Consider the following 19,905-nt stretch of genomic DNA (forward strand, 5'->3'; position numbering starts at 1 on the left):
TTTTAGCTATCACAAACATTAACACTCGTTAAAAAATAGTTGCCCATAGAGGTGTGTGTGTGTGTGTGTGTGTGTGTGTGTGTGTGTGTGTGTGTGTGTGTGAGTGTGTGTGTGTGAGTGAGTGTGTGTTTGTCTGTGTGAGTGTGTGTGTGTGTGTTCAGGATGCACCTTCTCCCCAATCCCCACATCTTCCTGTCTGCCTCCAGGCAATCCTTCTGGCAGATGAGCTGTTTGAAATTCAACTTAAGAGAGCCTTTAGGGAAAAGACAACAACACAGGTGTGGAGGAGAAGTGGGGAAACAATAGTTTATTATTCTGAAAACACAAAAGAGTGTGTGATTGTTTAGCACTAATTTGCCTACAGTAAGACAGCAGTTCAGTTTGCAAGCTTGATAAAGCTAAAGCACGACAGGATTTTCAAAGTTGGCTGTTGTTGATGTGAAGTCTGCTGTCAGTTAACTTGCACTCAGTGCATATCAGAGTTTGTTTGGCTAGACAATCAGTGAGTGATAGCATACATCTTGATTTGATTATGCCCAAAGCTAAGCACAGAGATGCACTGGGGGAACTTGGCTGCAGTAGCTTCCCTTCCCTTTCGATGTAATTGGAGAGTGCTTACGCCTCCTTTCCCTTTTGTATACTTCCCATTTAGCCTTCTGATATTGACAAGCAACAACCATGCTTTTGATGGTATGTAGCAAAGAAATGGAACATAAGAAAGATTTGTTAAATAAAAACATTTACTCTTTTCTTATGAGGACTTGTGGCTCAGAGTCAGATAACAATCTTTCGCTGCAAATTTCAAACTCAAAATGGTTAAATCATGTCTTAAAAGAAAATGCTTTGAGTAGGAACATAATTCAATGGAATTTAAGAATGTCAAGAAAGTTTGATACTGAAATATTATACTGTTCTTGTTAACACTGACACTGACATTTTACCCCTCTATTTGTTTGCACTGAGCAGAAAACTGTGCGGAGACAGGCGTGGAAAAGAATCGTATAAGAGAATGAAGGCCCAACCTTGAACCCACCATGAAGGGCTATATAGCCTGGACCCCATCATCATTTGTCAGTGGATGATATCCAATGAAACATTGCTCACCTGTGATCAGATCACAGACTCCTTCTTCCCGCTGACTGGATCACACTTCCTGCTGCTAGTCTACCCTTCACGCTTACAGCTCTACGCCATGCTTAGTGTTGTCATATATTTAGTACAGGGAGGGCTTGGCTGTGTGCCGCGTCATGTGGTGTTGCTGCAGTCTACTGTTGACAATAATAGACTCAGAGGAGTTGGAAGAAAAAGAAAGAGAGGGGGAAAGTGTATGCGGGGGTAAATGGAGCGACCAATGTGTCCAGACCGACCTGCACTGCTGTTGCTTTCCCAAGAGGGTGTTCAGTCCATCCAGTCCCAGAGATGTTATTTTGGGCAGCAAGGATTATTAAAGCATCTTCTGACTCACCCCTGAGCTTTTTTCATTACCTCTTTACTTTCTGTGAAGCCAGACAGCCATGCAGCATCACTGCCTTTGATTTCAAATGCAGCTTGCTCACTGGAATGAAAAATGCATACTTAGCAAAACCAAGAAAAATTCATGAGTAGGGAGAGTGTAAGAAAGAGAAAGACAGAGCTTGCGTGTCTGTCTGTGTGTGTGTGTGTGTGTGTGTGTGTGTGTGTGTGTGTGTGTGTGTGTGTGTGTGTGTCTGTGTGTGGGGACAAGTATTTTTCCTCTGCAGAAGTATGGCAGTGTCAGGTCACAATAGAATTTGCTGGGTTATGAATAACACAACAAATCTCAATATGTTCTCCACACGGAGTGCTTTGTGAAAATAAACAATGACTGACAAGCACTTAGCAGTCAACATAGAGTACATCAGTACCAGGCAGGGAGGAGGGGTCTCCATGGATATCCCTTCATGTTTGCCAGAAAAGTCTGTGAGATGTTGGTGCGTGGGGGATGTAAGAGTGAAACCAAGTTGCAACCTCAGGTGTTGAAAAATTAAGCCAATGCCGGGCGGAAGTGCAATTATATATAGAAATAAATAATTGCAGCCTTGTTCAAAAAACACATTTGGTCTCTATAGCTTATATGTAATTGTTTGTAAAAATGGTACGAGGGGAATTTTTTAAATAACTCAAACTTTAAAAAAAAAATAAAGTCTGGAGTTATTCATAAATTTGCATACATCTGGGTGTGGTTGAGTTTACATACAGTTGGGCTTGTTGTAACTGTTTGCCAGGAGATTTAAGGCCACTGCTCCACATCTTTCTTTGCTTCTAGAACAGGGGTGGGCAAACTTTTTGACTCGCGGGCCACAATGGGTTCTAAAATTTGACAGAGGGACCGGGCCAGGAACAGATGGATGGAGTGTTTGTGTGAACTAATATAAATGATATGTAAAAGCCATTACATGAAAGGATTTGGCCTTTAACAGGTAGCAAAGCATGAATATGCAAGGCTCATTGTACAAATTGATTTCCAAATGCATTCATTTAATTAATTTAAATTTTAATAAACACAGTAGAGAAACTCACGTTCAGTTTCAGTGGGAACAGTGTTGTTGATCTCCCTTTTGTGTCAGTGCATTAAAGTCTGGGGTTAGTTTTGTAGTGGTAATTCTCAGGATAGATCCAAGGTGTTGGTCAGTTAACTTGGAACTGTGAGGGGCTTTGTTGATGTTCATGACGCTGAATGTCTGCTCACATACGTAGGTATATCGCTTAGCTCAGGAAATTTGTCGGATTTCCCCATTAACTCCAAAAATGCGTTGATCTCCTCTTTCAGCTCCCACACTCGTTGAAACACTTTGCCCAAACTTAACCAGCGGACACGAGAGTGGTACAGTAAGTCCTGATGATCCGCATCAGTTTCCTCCAGGAACATAATAAACTGCGGATGCTGAAGTCCCCTTGCTCGTATAAAGTTAACAAGTTTTACAACTGGATTCACGACATGCAATACAGACTTACACAGAGATTCCTGATGGATGATGCAGTGAAGGAAAATAACATCCTGGTCAGGGTTTTCCTCTTTCACTTTATCCTGGATTCTTTTCAGCAGACCAACATGTTTTCCAGTTAAATTTGGCGATCCATCCCTTGTGACATTGGCAAGTTTACTCCAAGGTAGCTTCATTCTCTCGATGACAGCAGACACCTGGTTATACAAGTCCTCTCCTCGCGTTTTTCCTTTCAGGGACTCCATGGTCAAAAACTCCTCCGTTATCTCAACACTGTCATTAATCCCTCGGATAAAAATGAGGAGCTGAGCAGTGTCTTTCACGTCATTACTTTCATCCAGCACTAGTGAATATAACTTAAAGGACACAGCCTTTTTGTTTAATTCGCTGGCTATATCTTCGTCAATCAGTTCCACACAGCGAGTCACAGTCCTGTGTGATAAACTGATTTTTTCAAACTGGCCTTGGCTCTCCGGACACAAGAGACCTGCTGTCTCTACCATGCATTCTTTTAAAAACTCGCCTTCGGAGAAAGGCTTGCTAGCCTTTGCTAATTTGAATGCCAGCTAAAAACTTGCCTTGGTAGTTGACTCTTGAATCGCAGTTTGTTGGTGAAAAAAATGTTGCTGAGTCTGTAAATTATCCTTCAACCTCTGAGTTGTAGCCGCCCGTTCTTGCATGGACTGCTTGCTAGCGTAGTTAGCATGCTTCGTAGCAAAGTGACGGCTGATACTGTACTCTTTGAAAACTGCGACAGTTTCTTGGCATATCAGGCATACAGCCTTTGATCGGACTTCAGTGAAAATATATTTAGTTGTCCACTCTGTATTAAACACTCGACATTCACTGTCCACTTTTCTTTTCTTTGGTCCGCTCATTTTTACAGAAGGGCTCATACGGGTTCATAGGGCAAAGCGAATAAGTGAAGAAGGGAATAATACACCACACTCTGAAGTGCGCCATCTATTGGGGAAACGCGGGCATTACAGGGGAAAACGAACAAGGTTTAATTATAATAACATTTTATTTAATAATAATATAATTTGGACAAGTTCGGCGGGCCGGATTAAAAAGCCCAACGGGCCGTATATGGCCTGCAGGCCGTAGTTTGCCCATGCCTGGTCTAGAATGATTGAAAGTTAGGTGGAGACAGCTTTTCCCGACATGGCGACCACCATTATTGGACTTCAAAATATCTTCTAAGAAAACAGTGGAGACTACTTCCATGTTTTATACAGCATATTGTGTTGAACTTCGTATTGCTGCATTCACTGCTTACTCATTTTATGGCATCTTCATTCTACCTATGTGTAAGTTGTACAGCGGGAAGATACACAATAATAACACTTAACTGCTCATATATCATTGGGCATTAAACAGGACCCTGAAACTGAATTGACTTCAGCCATCATTTATTTAATAGTTTTGCTAACTTTTATCAAGAGTAAGTCAAAAGTCCGTTCTCATTCACCATATGGTGCACAGAGTGTTGTGTGGTTTCCTTAGAAAAGATGACTAATATAAGTTTGTCTTTTATGTGGTGATGTAGCAGTAGGGTTTGGTCATAGATGAGAACACATGATGTGTATTTTCTTAAAGTTCAAAAACTTGGTAAAAATGGGAATTGCCAGCTCGTGAGGTGTTAATTACTTACAGGCCCTCAAGAGTAAACCCCCTACCCACAACTGCAACAGATGTCTCTCTAGTGTAACTCTGTTCAATTCAAGCTGAAGTCAATAAGCATAATTACAGGCACACACAACTCCTGTGCTGCTGTGAATGCACCTCATTTAGACTGTATATTCTTAGTCTGCTCCACAGAGGTGTTTGCTTTAATGTATTCCAGCTGCGATGGGCCTTTTTTATGTGTCCTGTTCTTTTTTAATAAGATTAAAAGAATGTACACATGTTCAGTTTCTCTGACCTTTCTGCAAGAAGGGGAGAAGCAAGCAGCGGAAAACTGTCCTGTCTTGTAGCTAATCTTAATGGCATATTCTGCTGGGGCTTGGCCTACATAGAGTGCTAGTGGTGCCTCATCTTAAAAAGGAGACATTACAGGCACTGTAGTGTGGAAGATGTATTAACCACACAGAGTACAAACATGGGCTCAGAAGGCACCGTATAGTCTGCTCTCAGACAGGAGGAGACAGTGTCTGTGTTCTTGGAGCCAATTAGTGAATACACTCAGAAATCTGCAGACACTGTTTGCAAAAGTAAAAGATGTTGGGCTGCACAACTTTTTGTCCACTTGTATCACATAGAAATCTCCACAGAACAGATGTGACGAGATGGAATAAGGGAGTAGCTGCCATTAGTTACTGTCAATGATGTCAGTGCTGCATTGACATGTGTGGATGTGTGTACAATTTACTGAAAACTTGGCCCAGGCGAAAGTTTTTCTATACCGGAAGTAGCACAGCAACAGTTGCTATGAGAGGGAACTCTCTGATGGTTGTCAGCGGACCAATCAGAGAGCCAACAAAGGGTCAATTGAGCAAGACTTCTGGGTTATAGCTAACTCAGTGTATGCAAGAGGGTATACCTGGTGACAGCTGTTGGATCATTTTCCTACCAAGGCAGTCCCCAATCCAGACCTTAACTATCTGCTCTTTTGCAATTAGGTTGCCCATCTTTGCTCCTACTGCCCTGATCCATTTATATCATTGACATACTTCATGAATCAGTAGAGGAAGATGTACCTGAATGGTGTCAGCATCAAGTGTAAAAAAATACAGAACATAATCTTTGCAGGACAGGGTGTGCCTGATGTGTGAAGTGGGAGCACCACAGAGCCATGGGATGTTTCATTTTTATCATGGAGCAGAACAAAAATGGACTTATTCCACTCTTTTCAAATATGTATTTATTGGTTAAAGTTTAGGACTGAGTAGCATTCATGTTGCTGTTTTTGTTTTAAATGTGTTCATTTGAAAACTGATCAATAACAGGAAGTGTATTGCATTTATTGGAAATGAAGTTCAAAGTAAACTTTCAAATTAGAATTTCAAAAAAATCGAAGTAACATACTTCTTGCCCACAAGAGTATTAGCCTAAAATTATTCAAGAGTACTCAAGTACCATCACATATTACAGGTACCAATCAAAAAGCATCAGCACAAGGAATCGATGTCCTTTCAAAAGCCTAACAAGAGCAAATGTCCAGTCCCTGCTTTCTTTTAAAGAGCTTGCTTATCTTCTCTGCTCTGGTGTCTTAGCAAAAAGCAAGAGTGGCTGTGGCTCAGAGGTAAAAAAAATCTGTCTATTGGTTGATCAGCAGTTCATCCCTGGAACCCTGCAGTCCACATGTCAAAGTATCCTTGTGCAAAACCCCAAACTGGGTTGAAAGAATCACCATCCATGTGTAAATGTGTATGATTTCATTAGAGTGGTACTTATGTGCAGCCTAGCACTTAACATAGCAGCCTCTGGCATCAGTGTATGACTGGTTGTGTGTAAGGGTGAATGTGACATGTAGTGTCAAGTGCTTTGAGTGGTCGTAAATATAGAAAAGTGCTATAAGTGCAGTCTATTTTACCATTTATATGGTGACACTGCAAACAAAAGATGGGGCGAGTTTTAATTTCTTGCTATCTTCCTGTGCCTAAATAGTTGGGAGAACTACAGTAGTGGTCCCATGAAATGCTAGTTTGATAATACAAAGCTTGTGCCGCAAATTTGTTTACATATTATTTACTTTTTTTCAAAGGAATAACATGCAACATTTTACACATTAATATAGAAGAAATAAAGTATATATTATGTAAATTTATCTCTGAGTCATAACTGTCTACACTGAGTGTTAAGTGCAAGTCCTGCTGGCTTTGTTGTTGTTGGAGTCATGTTTACATCAGGTTTACATGGACAGGATGGCCAGCTCCTCCCCTTGCAGAGAAAAGAAGAATAACATACTCACTTCTTATTTGAATGTCACGTAAGCATTTTTAGTCCACGGCCATACCGTGTAAGTTTATATGCAATGTGAAGCTATGAGCTAACTAAAGTGTGCTAACATTAGCCCACTAACGAAACAATGCAGCCCACAGTCTATTGCTACTTAAGAAAAGGACAATTTTGTTCGCTGCTTGTGCCTGACTAATTGGTGTGAAAGCGAGGGGAGTTGGGGTTGGAGGTGTGTTGCTGTTGCTCATCTACTGGACCAAGAAGTCGCACATCACTTTTATCAGTTAAACCTAAACATGAAATTCGAAAGGTCAAATGTTTTATGTAAAATACATTATTATTCATGTATGAATTCTGACTAGTTGATAGACATTTCCCTTCAGAGTACATAAAGTATTTTAAACAATAAAAAACAATCAAACTTTTGCCATCTCTAGTTTGATTTAGGCTTTTTGCCTCTCAGTTTGGTACTCTGATTGGCACTCCAAAACTTAAAGCCCCGTCCCTGACTGTTGTGATAAAACGACCTCAAAGGTCTTTTAACATTTCCTCTCATTCCAACCTCCGTCCTGGAAAAACGTTGTGTCAACAACCAATGGCCCACCTGCTCTTCCGGATTCCACAATCCCGTCAGTCAGCTGTCACCACCGCCATCAGAGACAGAACACACACTTGAAGTGTATCCTCAATCCAACTCAGAGCCGCTCTCACGGGAAGGCTGAGGCGAGCAGGGAGGTATAGGGATGAATGGATGTGTTCAGAGAAACACAGTGGCAGATGTGTAAAGTGTAAAGTCAAGAGAGTGAAAAGAAAGAGACAAGAACAATGACTTTAGTAACATCCTGATGGTCAGTCATAACACACTCATACAAATGCATGGAGTGGTCTTATCAAAACAGGTCCCTGAAAATCTGCTTTGTCATCACGATGCAGAACCAGAAAAAAAGGTCTTTGATACCTTTTGCAATGCACAGAAATGATGGGGTAGATAAATCTCTTTTTCACTTTCTCTATCTGTCTAGCTCTCCCTCCCTCCCTTGAATATGATTTTGCCTTAAAATCCAGACTGTGGATAAAAAAATGAACCATGTATTTTTGTTCAGTTTAAGGATAATAAGACCATAGACTGACATAGATTAGGCAAGACCTGCTCTGCCTGTGATTGGTGATATATCAGATAGTAATCAAGCAGTAATCCTTTCCCAGGCAGGGGGACTGAGTGGACAGCAGGGTTGGAAGGGGTGGCTGCTCTACCTCTAGCCAATCATAGCAATGATGATGTTAAACCTAAAAGTCAGCTTGCTTTCAGCCTTTGCAGAGTGATAAACTGTCCCATCTGTACACATCTGGCAGGGCATTGTGCACAGCAGACCATCAGAAACAAAGCAGGTCATGTTGATGCTACACAGACATTAGTATATCAGAAATTGCAGCTAAATCGTCTGCTTGCAGTGGGATTTTACCCTTGCTTTATCGTTCAAGCTAACACAGGGTCTGGATTTGTTTTTTGTTTTTTACTTTGAGGGGCGTCCCACATATAAAGCAGCTGACTAAGTAAGACTTAGAGTGACTTTGCATCTGTAAATGTACCTTTAGAGGCATTTTTCCTTCTTTTGTATCTAATCTCTACTTGCTCTCGACTGGGATATGCACATTCAGCTTGTTTTTTCCTCTGCTTTTTCTTTCTCTAGTCATCTTGTTTCAAAAAGAGACAATTTCAGGATGTATTGTTGTCATTAGTGGGCCAGATTCCTATCAGCTGAGACATCTGCAACACAGCATCACTCATTTGTTCTCATTTGACTGCTGTCCTTTATCTGCAAAGTAGAGGTTGAAAAACCCCACTGGGGGCAGCATTGCATTTTCACCTTGATTACTTTTTGGCTTTCTTATTTGGCATGTTTCTTGAGCAGCAGAGGCAGAGCAGAGTCACTGTTACACACTCAGTCTGAAGAGTGCTGCCGCAAGACTACTTTTACTGCTGCTGTGTGAAGATCATCCATTGCACTCCAGAAATAATACAAGGACATGTTTTAGGGCATACGGAAAAAGGACTGGAAAAACAACAAGGGCTTTTGTTGGAGGCTGTGAGCCATTCCTGATACCAGGTAGTTTGGATCGTACTGGACTGCTTTTAAATAATGTTTTCTGCACAGGAGGCTTTTTGTTTGTGTTGAGCAGCAAGTAATAGATTTGAGCTGAAATACATCCCAGGATCTGGTACTTGATTTTAAGTAACTTTGATATATCTCATAAGTCAGGGTTTTTCAGCAGTTTAAATTGAGGGTGTATAGACTCAGTGTGTTTATCCAGTAGTGTTACAGAATAACATGTTGCATAGGTGATCCTAGAGAGGATAAACTCTAAACAACAGTGCCGCTGCAGTTTGCTTTGCCACTGAGTTTTTTTAAAGCAGTATTAAAAAAGTAGAATAGTTTTAATTTATTTTTGCATTAAAAAAGAGTTTTAAAGAGGTTTTGAATAAATATCTGTGATTTGCTGAATTGTGGTGAGGTAGTGAGTAACTTGGTGTTTGTGTGTTAATGTGTTATTGTGTGTCCATACGCAGTGTAGATCATCAAACCAGTTAACTGCTCATTTCCTTAGTAATTGTTTTTTGTGCTTTTGACTTTCATGGGTAAGAAAAGGAATATCAACCATGACTTTGGTCAAATATGTGTGGGGACAGAGGTCATTTAACCAACCAAATAATTTGTGAAATAAACATTTTATTCCCTCTCTCTTTGACATGACTATAACTGTGAGAGGAGGGACAGAGTAAAGAAAGACTTGAGCTAGTATCATTTATGAAGTAAAGTAAGTGTGACCGCTGCAGTGTTTTAACTATACAGCAAATTAATCACTTGCCTATGTTGCAGATGAACCCTCTTTTTTTCCCATCATAAACCAACATCAAATGTTAATGACTTGCAACCACAGGGTCTTCAGCTAAGGCCTTTCATCATACAGCTGAGGCCCAATACAGACAGTAATGCACATAGACTGAGAGTATGACACAGATAGCGATACAGGCTCTATCTGTGGTTGTTTCAGTACAGAGCCCTACCATTTCTCATTACACCACTGCGTATTTGAGAATTTCACCAATTGTTTTTTTTACGCGTGTTTGTGTTTGTGTTTGTGTTTGTGTGTGTGATTGTGTGTTTGTGTGTATGTGTGTGTGTGTGTGTGTGTGTGTGTGTGTGTGTGTGTGTGTGTGTGTGTGTGTGTGTGTGTGTGTGTGTGTGTGTGTGTGTGTGTGTGACAGAAAATAACAGCATAAAAAGGTTTTATCATGGCAAGCATGTCAGGTCACTTCTAATCTTTTAGGGTCACACTTTTTAATCTTTCAGAACCATAGTGTAATCCCATGATTTTTGCAAGCCATGGATTTGATACATTTTGCTGTTTTTGATAGAAGAGTGTTCTTAAAAATATGATATTAAATTATCTTTAGGGCACTATAGGCATGTAAGGCCTTTTTAAAAACAATGATGAGAAAATGTTTAGACCGCATCTTTGAGGTTTCTGCCTTACAGAGTTACAGTGTGAAAATGTTGTTAACCGTGATACTTTTTTCGTACTCAGAAATTAAATCCATTCCCTTAAATAATATCAATGCTGTCAATGTCATAGTTTCATGAATATTTAGTGTAACATACTCAATATAAAAGTCATTGTGCCTTATTATTATTATCATTGTGTGTTCTATAGGTAGCTCAGAATAGGGCAGCAGTTAGTAGGTCTGCACTTATTCCCTCAGCAGGAATGTAAAGAACAGCAGCTCTTGTTTTTATGCCTAGTCTGTACCCTGCAGACAACATGGCTACCCATCATTGGTCTTGTAGGTGACCTCCTTCAACGACACTTCCTTTGCTGCGTACATGGCCATGTCTTCAGTGACATCACACCAACATTATACTATATAAGGGGATGTGATGCAGGGAGTTTGTCACTGTGCGGTGCATGACTCAATACTTGCAGCAGCTTGTTTTCTTTGCAGTATCACAGGCATCACTATTCCATGGTGTCCAATCCTGCCACTTACATGAAGTGAGGCTGAATCCACCACACCAGCTGCTTATTTAGCCATAGAACACAGGTTTAAGGTATCTCCCTGTTTCTTTTCTGGTGCTTCCTCCATTATAGATTGTGTCAAGGCAGAGCTGTGGAGGGCTCAGAGGTATCTATAGAGAGGCTATTACAGTAGCAGCTGGAGCAATGGGGGACTAATGCACAGAAGAAAATGTAGTGCTGCGCCACCGCTCTGTTGTACTTACAGAAGGCAGGTTTAGGGCTGGCAGTGTTAGCATCATGATGCTGATGGATAAGCGTTAGCTAGTTTGCTGGTTGGCAAAGACATTTCTCTGTTTGGAAAGGAAAGACATATGAAGCTATACAGGAGCATGCTATGTTATACAATGTGTCAAGATGAGTTATAGCGTGTTAAATGCAGTTTTGTTACACTGTAGATCATCCATGTGCATGTGTGAGTTTAGGGTATGGGATCTAACATCCCAGAGGTGTCATTAGCCTACAGCCCTGCAGATGAACTGAGAGCCAAACAACTACAAACATGGAAGCATGCACAAGTGACCTCTCATCTTCACTGAGCTACAGTAAAGAGGTGTTTCACATTCTCTCCCCCCCCCAACCCCGCCTTCCATCACATTTTCTCCCATCCAATCACAGCCTCTGTCAACTACTCCAGTATATAATTTCTGCAAACACTTCACTTTGAATTTGTGAATGAAATTCAGCAAAGCTAGTGTCCAGGAGCATATCATGAAAGATAGAGCAACCCTTATGTGTTTTTCCAGCCGAGTTTGAATCTCTTATGAGCTGTGTTGGGATTTTAATGTGATTAGAGACATTTGGTTTGATGTAAAGCAGAAAGGAAAGGTCACTTGTGTGAGCTAGCTCCATCACAGAGACTTTCTTTATTAAGGATGTTTTCACTAAAGTCTGCATCCATTAGTCTTGTTTTTGTTGTGTTCATGTCTCCACCACTTCTTACAAGGATTTTTTTTTATACCCCATTAGCAGGAAATCACTCATCAATCAAGTTTGTTGCTCATTTTTCAGATATGCTTTTTAAGAAGTAATGTTGCAGGTGGTGGTGTCCTCTCAGAAATTAAGAAGGCAGCACTAATTTTGTCATTTTTTCTAGGGAATAAAACATGAATTCTACCTGACATTTACAAATGCACATCCAAATACTTACCCAGCTTTTGGGTGAAGCTGCTTTTTTGCGTGTTTTTTGTTTGAAATGCAGTAAATTATCAAAAATCCTTCAATGTCTTGCTTCCTCAAGAAGAAGAAGAACAATAGATTTCAAATTAAAGGCAGCACTTGATTCTTACCAACACATCTTGCAGATACAGTTCAACACTGGCATACTGATTTGAGATTGTAAACTGAAAGCTGCATAACTTTGCAAAAGATTTGAATTATCAACCTCAATATAAGTTCAGCAGCAGGCCTTCATATTACAGGGAATCATCTATATTATACTATAATATACTGAACCAATTGTAGTCAAACGTCAATTCTATTTTTGTCTGTTTGGTTGGACTGCTGATGATAATCATTATCTACATAATTTCAAGCAAATAACTTTGACCAGGTACTGAAAATGTACTTCATTACCCTATGCAAGTGGTAGTATAACAATTGTTTATATTGACCTAATTCATTTGGTTTACCATACTATTGATTTACATGGCTGACATGTTTCTGTGTAAGTCAAGACAATGTTTTATGTGTAAATAATAACAAGAACTTCTTCAATGCGTCTCTCTCCATTGCAGCCAGAATCAATTAGCAATTAATATGCAAAGCTGTTTGGAAACAGGAGTAGGTTCAACCTACCCATAAGGCTTAACTTGCCCCATTATCCCCTTATCTAAGATTCAACTTCTCGACTGTTTCCTTTTTTTCTTGCTCACCTCTTCCCTCCTGTATGTTCTGTAGTTAGGTGCTTACAAGTTGCTAGGTGTTGTTTGCAACCTGCACCAGCGACGGTTGGCTTAATATGGCTTGGTTAGGTTAACTTGTCTGGAAATCACCTGCTCGTGAACTCTTGTTCTGCGTCTGCACATATGCCAGCCAGCCAAATGGACATAATGAGCTTCTAAGATTAGACAGTGATGTCACTGTGGTACAGAAATTGGGAAAATGTAGCTTGTTTGGATGCTCCCGCACTACTTGATCAATAAAACAGCAAAACTACAGAATCTTTTTGTTACTGCCCAATACTGTAGTTTCCAAATTAAATATATTTGTCAAATACTATTTAAAGCAGAATTATAGATCTTGCTTTTCTGAGCAACCAAAGAAAACATATTTAAAGACTGATGTACCACCAGTAAAAATGTAAAAAGAAAATAACTTAAATTGTAATTTCTAATCCAGCAAGCATGAAGCAACAAAAGCATTTAGCTGGTGGCCTTTGTAACTTGCCAAATGTAAGCCCAATAATAAGCCTTTTTTAAACTTTGTTTTTGTCTCCACCCACTCCTGAGGCAAACCTCTGTAGTTGCTGAATGCTTTACTAGTTTCAGAAGCTGGCTGCTCACTTTGGCTGTGGTTGGGTTAATGGCAGTTTTTTCTGAAAATGATTGTTAGCTATAGTAGGGCCTTTGAAAGTGTATACAATCGAAAACAGTTAACAGAACAATGAGCTAACCATCTCAAAAGTGCTATGGTGCTTATTAACAGTGTTAATAAACTATTCAATAGGCAATTCATGTTTTAACTCTTGAAATTAGTCATCTGTTGTTTTTGTAATTTTTCTTTAACTTGGCCAATCATTCAACCACAATTCACTTTTTCTGCTCTCACAGAAATAACACTTTACTGTATGTACTAGTTGCTGGACTAAACAATTTGAATCAAACCATGGTAAAACTTCTGTCCCTCTTTAATAGTCCATATTTTAATCATACAGTAGTTTGTTGAACTATACTCTGTGCCAAGGCATCATTCTTTCTATGTTTGCACAACAGTTACACATAGAGAACAAAGAAAGCCTTCTTTTCCACCTCACTGCCGATTTGGTAAAGTGTATACTGCAATATATATATTAAGACTAATCCATATGGTCTTTGGTGCAGTAGGAAGGGAACAAACCTGCTCAGTGGTTTGTGAATCAGCCAATCACATGTGAGGAGTCCTTACCTTGGCCGGTGAGCAAGGTTGGCAGCAGTGATTTATGGAGCCCTTTATAATTGTTGTCACGTAAAAAATAAAGGGATGCTTCACAGAGCTTTTTACTTAGCAAAATGTCTTTATTATTTTGGTGGAAAAGTGGGTGAAATGTAGGAGAAAATGGCTTATGAATAATTAATACTCATACAAAAGAATAAAGGCATTAACGCACAGTTAGCCTCTCCAGGCTTTTCACCCACTTCCTGGCTGGCTGCTCTCTGACAGTCCAACAAAGACAAAATAATTGATAGCTTATTTTAGATATGTGGGGTTCCTTACTTTAAATATACTTGAAAATATCCATCTTTGTCAGTAGTTGTTCTTGTAATTTCTCAATTAATTATCCTTCTCTTAGCAACAAAGTGTTTTTTTAGTTTTTACATTAGACCAGTTTGAAACAAAAGGTCTGATGGTAGGCCTTTGTGTACACCTGTGTCTTATGTTTCTTTTTCTTTGTGCTTTGAGTTGACATTTTCACCAAACAGAAAAGGTGGTGAAGTAAAAGACAGAAACCGATCCACTGAGGCCCATCAATTCAGACAGAACTGAGACATATTTTACAGCCTTTCATGTTCACTGTACTGTGAACAAAACTGAATCATTTATTAGTGCTCTACTCTATGTACACTGCCTCATTCCCATTGCACACACATTCACGCATGCACACGCACTCACACATTTTATTTTAATTTAGTTTTTGCATTTATTTAAGAGAAAACAGCTTGCAAACTTGGGTTGCTACCTGCCATGTTTTTCAGCATACAGAGTCTATTGCAATGAGAAGAGGGAGTGCTGCTGCATCTTTCTGCTTAGTCCCATCTCTCTCTGTCTTTATCTTTTCTTGCCCTCCCTTTATGTGTGTGTGTGTGTGTGTGTGTGTGTGTGTGTGAGAGAGACACAGACATAGAGTTTTGACAGGGATTGAGTCCTGAGCAGAGCAGGGCTTCAGCCTCAGTGGAGTTGCGTAGTGATTAGTAATGAAGCATTGAGAGGTGTTTGTTTGCCAGACTGAATACACACAATTTACCTGAGATTTGGCAACACACATTGTGATTATCAACATGGACATGAAATGCTCTTTTTTTTCCAAATCAAAAGTTCAGACCAAAACCACATATATTTACAGAACCAATGGCTCACCGATATTTCTTCCATTTTGTCCCCCTCTTTGATCTACAGGAAACGAAGCCCATCTGCATCCAGGGATCCAAACCAAAAATACGACCAAAGGGAGGGGGGTGACCATTCACAGTATGCCCCGACGGACGGCAGTATGCCCAGATCACCGTCTGATTATGGGGATGGGGACCCCCGGCGGGCTCCGCGGGGCCCACACATGTACCCAGATGTGGATGCGGCACGAATGGGCTACAGGGACCGGCGTGGTCCTGGACGCTGGCACTCCCAGGAATACCCGCTGGACCAGGAGCTAGATGGACCACCTAGTGAGTATGACCTCCAGCGGCAGCGGCAGGAGGAATTCCAGACTCGTTATCGCAGTGACCCCAACCTTGCACGCTATCCTGTTAAGCCGCAGCCCTATGAGGAGCAGATGAGGATGCACGCTGAGGTTGGACGCCTGCGACATGAACGCCGTCATAGTGATGTCTCCCTGGCCTATACAGAACAGGATGAACCAAGCCCCATCCGGCTGTCTCGTCAGCATCTCACTGAGCGCAGGCCGCCTATGGTGGGACAGCGCTCCTACTCTGTTGACCGCTCCTCGTCTGGGCCCATGGGTCCTGGCCTTGGAGGCCATCGAACCTCTAATCACAGCCCCCCCACGCCTCACCGTAGCCCTGTACTGGGTGACAGATCAGGGGACCTGCGGAGAGGGGACCTGGGTGTAGGTGGAGATCCAATGAGGAGGCAGCAACACCACTTGGACCCTAGTTCAGCTGTTCGCAAGACAAAGAGGGAAAAGATGGAGAGCATGTTGAGGAACGATTCCCTCAGCTCGGACCAGTCAGAGTCGGTGCGCCCACCACCCCCCAAGCCCCACAAAACCAAAAAGGGAGGAAAGATGCGCCAGGTGTCGCTGAGCAGCTCGGAGGAGGAGCTGGCCACCACGCCAGAGTACACCAGCTGTGAGGACGTAGAGATAGAGAGTGAGTCAGTCAGTGAGAAAGGTAAGGGCCACACTCACCCCCAACATGTAGTCTACTCTTTATTTGCTGTGATATAAAGATGTTTTTAAAATGCAATTAAAAAGTCATCTTTATCTAGTACTGACAGAATGTTGTTGTTAGGCAATACAGATCACTTTTAATCCGTAAATGATGACCTAACTGTTGTTGCTGTTTAATATGGATATTAATTCTTGCTGTTGTTGACTCAGATATAACATTGAGATGACCCAGTCTACAGCCCCTCTCTATGTGCTCTGTATGTCTTCATGTTTTATCTGTAAAGATGGGTGTATGGCTCATTATTTTCTAGAAACAAAACTATCTTTTAAAAATGTTATTATATTCCTGAATTTCTAACATTTCTAAAATCAATAGTACCAACATCTGGTATATTTTTATAATTCAGGTGTTTTGGATGTAAGTTAAATAGTCTTTATTTCTTTTGAGTCACTAAGGTGCAACCTCAGCAACTCATTTGCATTTCTTTTTATGCTTTTTTTTGTTTTTGTTTTTGACTTTTAGTGCTTCCTAACATGACAACAGTTAATTATTTTGGCAGGAAAACACTGCTTTTCATGGGAATGGTAACATAGGTATGAAGCACTGTCCTTTTCTTTTATATTATCCCAGCACTTTCTAAAAAAGCAGAAAAATGAAAACAATGAGCCTTGCATATGTGCAAAGCACCATTGCGTTTTATGTGTTCTCTTTAACTCTTCTCTAGCAGCTTTCATGCATTTGAGGAGGAGTTCGGCTCACACATGAGCCTGCCAGATGTGTTTCAATGTGGATGGATGTTTATGTGTGTGGCTGTGATTTGAAATGAATGTAAAGCTACTGCTCTTGGAGCCGTCTCCTTTTGCTGCAAAGTTATGGCGTAATTTTCAGTTCCTCAAACCGCTGTTTTAACATGATCAGTCTGCACTTATGTTGAGTGTTAGACAGAACAAGGAAGAGGGCTAGGTTTGTTTTTTTAGTGAAACAAAGTGAGCTAAGACCTAACTTAAGGTGAGTTCACACTTACATTGCATTTTATTAAATGGTTAAAAGTAGTTTAACTGAAACAAATTGTATCTCCTCTGTTAGCTTTGGAGACTCCCAGGCACAGTGACCAACAACAATGGTTGGGGTAGGAAGAAAAATCTGATCTAGTTTGGGAAAATGACAGAAGAAGTCATGTTATACCTGCTAGTGGTATACTGAAGTGTATTATTTTATGTGTTCATAATATTTGACCCACTCAATAACACAGGGGTTCCCAAACTGTTCAGCCTGTGACACGCCAAATAACGGTGCTACTAACTCGGGACACCCATTGTCCCCGGGGATGGTTAAAAACATTTAATGTTGCACACAGCTGGCCACACTATTGCCAAAACATTGTTGTAAGAAATGCTAGAAATAGAACACTCGTAATCTCTTGAACTACGTTTTTGTATATTTTTTCACAATAATGGATAAGATATGCTATTTTAGATTGTTGTGGTTTTGGAAGGAATCTCGCGACCTTCCTCTCAATGTCTCACGACCCCTCAGGGGGTCCCGATCCCCACTTTGGGAACCACAGCAATAACATACTGTACATGAGGGGTGCAAATGATTGACAACACTTTTAAATATGATGCCGTACAATGAGAAATATAATAATATAAATAATATAAATATAAAGAATCATCACCTTTCTAACCATGTCAACAACAAAAAATAAATGTAAGCTGTGTAAAAGTAGAATTTATGGTTGAGCTGTTGTATTGAATTGCACTGTATAACACAGGTGGTCATTAGGATATGTCTGAATCTAGAGTCTAATGTAGCTTATAATCTTTACAGGCAACCAACACTTTCTATTAGAATAAGTTTTTCTATCTGATCTGAACTGCAGAATCACAAAGTACCTATGACAACTACAGGATTTTTTAAAGCTAGCTACCTTTGAAAAAAAGACACTGTGATCAAATAGTGGGGACTGTCCCATCTGCTTGGAATAACATGCACACTTTCCAAGTCTATAAACACAGTCTGAGTGACTAATGCCACTATGCATTTAATCAACATCATAAGCAATAGTTTAGCCCGTTAGCATCTTGACTGCCCCACCTGGTTGACATTTGATGTAATTACAAATTGATTTTGTGGTCAAACCTGTAATTACGGAGACCGTTACCTTATATATTTAAAAAAAGTACTAAATACAAAGAAGGCATAATAAGCACAGGCAAGTTGAAAGAGTGACTGCATGAAATGTCACTCTGATATAATCAAGTTGCTGTTGACAATTGAAGGAAGTAGATTGAAGGATAGTAGAGAAGAGTGTAGTTTGCTATTGTCAGTAGCAGTTCACCAAAGTACCTGCCACATCCTGAAAATGTTTAAACTAGAGGAGAGGGAAAGAATCAACTTGGTTTGTTATGTAACTGTTCTCCTCACTAAAGGAAGCAGCACAGCACCGGTGCTACATTATTGATGTGGGAGTTTCCAGGTTTACAGGAAGCCATGGTACAAAATAGGGAGAACATCAGGTTGTTGTGAGGGTCAGAGTTTTTCTGTTTCTGTCTGCTTCTGTCTGCCTCCTACATGGGTCAACCTGTGTAGGAAAGAGAGGAAAAACAAAGAAAGTAGTTCAACTTTTGACCTAAATAAGTAGGCTTTTCCACTAACCTAAGAACATCCCTGGACAGCTGATTATGTTGAGCTATCTTGGGTTCTTTACTTGGGTATAATTGGCAGTTTCATAATTTTATGACATAATTAAGTCTGCTGTGATATGATGCATGTCGGGAGGCTGATAAATGGTTCAGAAAATTCAACTAAAGCACTATTTGAAACTAGAGTGTCCTTGTTTGCTCTGTTTCAGAGTATACTTCATTATGCAACATACAGCAGGGATAAGATCCAAACTATGGTTTGCACATTTTTAAATTGTACTGACTTTGAAAAGATAAAACAATACTTTATTAGAATTAGGATGAAGTTGAAAAATACGTAGAAAGTTCCAGATTTTAGAGATGTTTAAGATGCTTACAAAAAAGAGACTAATCCAAATTAAATTATTTCTTCAGTATAAAAAATAAGGATTCATCCTGCATATGCTGTAACATACCAAGCACTCTTTTAATAACTTGCTTAGGGTTTTTTTTCCCTTCAACAGGAATGAAAACAGCCCATTTGGCCAAATGTGACCCGTAAGCGTCTTGGAGTTTGTGCAGTCGTCTTGACTGGGCAGAGTGTGTTTAATAGCAGGCTAAGTAAGGAGGGTGTTTGTTATGCTTTAAAATCTCTGATACCCAAGGGGTCTGGTGAGGATTGAGGAGGTTTTGATGGGCTGAGAAGGAGGGGATAACAAAGGGAGGAGGAGACTGGAATATAGAGTATGTGCCAGCTATAATGGGCCTTGCTTGTGCCAGCGAATGCTGAAGACTGATTTATCACGATGGTCCTCTCCCCGTGTTTTCCTCTATATTGATTCCCCTGACATGCAGTCTCATGATAGTGCCGAACAGACAGAAAAAGGGATGCTGGCTGGCTAACTTCAACACAGGGGTGGAAATGGTGTAGTGACAGGACAACTTAAGTTACATCCTCATTAATCCTTTTTGGGATACAATTCTGGGACTTCAATAAGTCTGTTAGGCTTGTTGTCTATGTTCTTGAGCTGGAGCTGAGAAAAAACATTTTTATTAACTTCACTTTTCACTTGATGGCTA

General features: G+C 40.3%; 1 protein-coding gene across 15 annotated transcripts in view; it reads left to right on the top strand.

The window, feature by feature from the left end:
- The window catches only part of rims2a (regulating synaptic membrane exocytosis 2a), a 142,471-nt gene that overhangs the window by 53,482 nt on the left and 69,084 nt on the right, over positions 1 to 19,905 (top strand). For all 15 annotated transcript variants that reach the window (XM_061051240.1, XM_061051241.1, XM_061051242.1 and 12 more), the window contains one exon: positions 15,252 to 16,201. In XM_061051240.1, the coding sequence (XP_060907223.1) occupies positions 15,252 to 16,201 (950 nt within the window). The remainder of the gene's footprint in view (positions 1 to 15,251; positions 16,202 to 19,905) is intronic.

This window comes from Labrus mixtus, chromosome 11 (genome assembly GCF_963584025.1).
Source record: "Labrus mixtus chromosome 11, fLabMix1.1, whole genome shotgun sequence".
Lineage (NCBI taxonomy): Eukaryota > Metazoa > Chordata > Actinopteri > Labriformes > Labridae > Labrus > Labrus mixtus.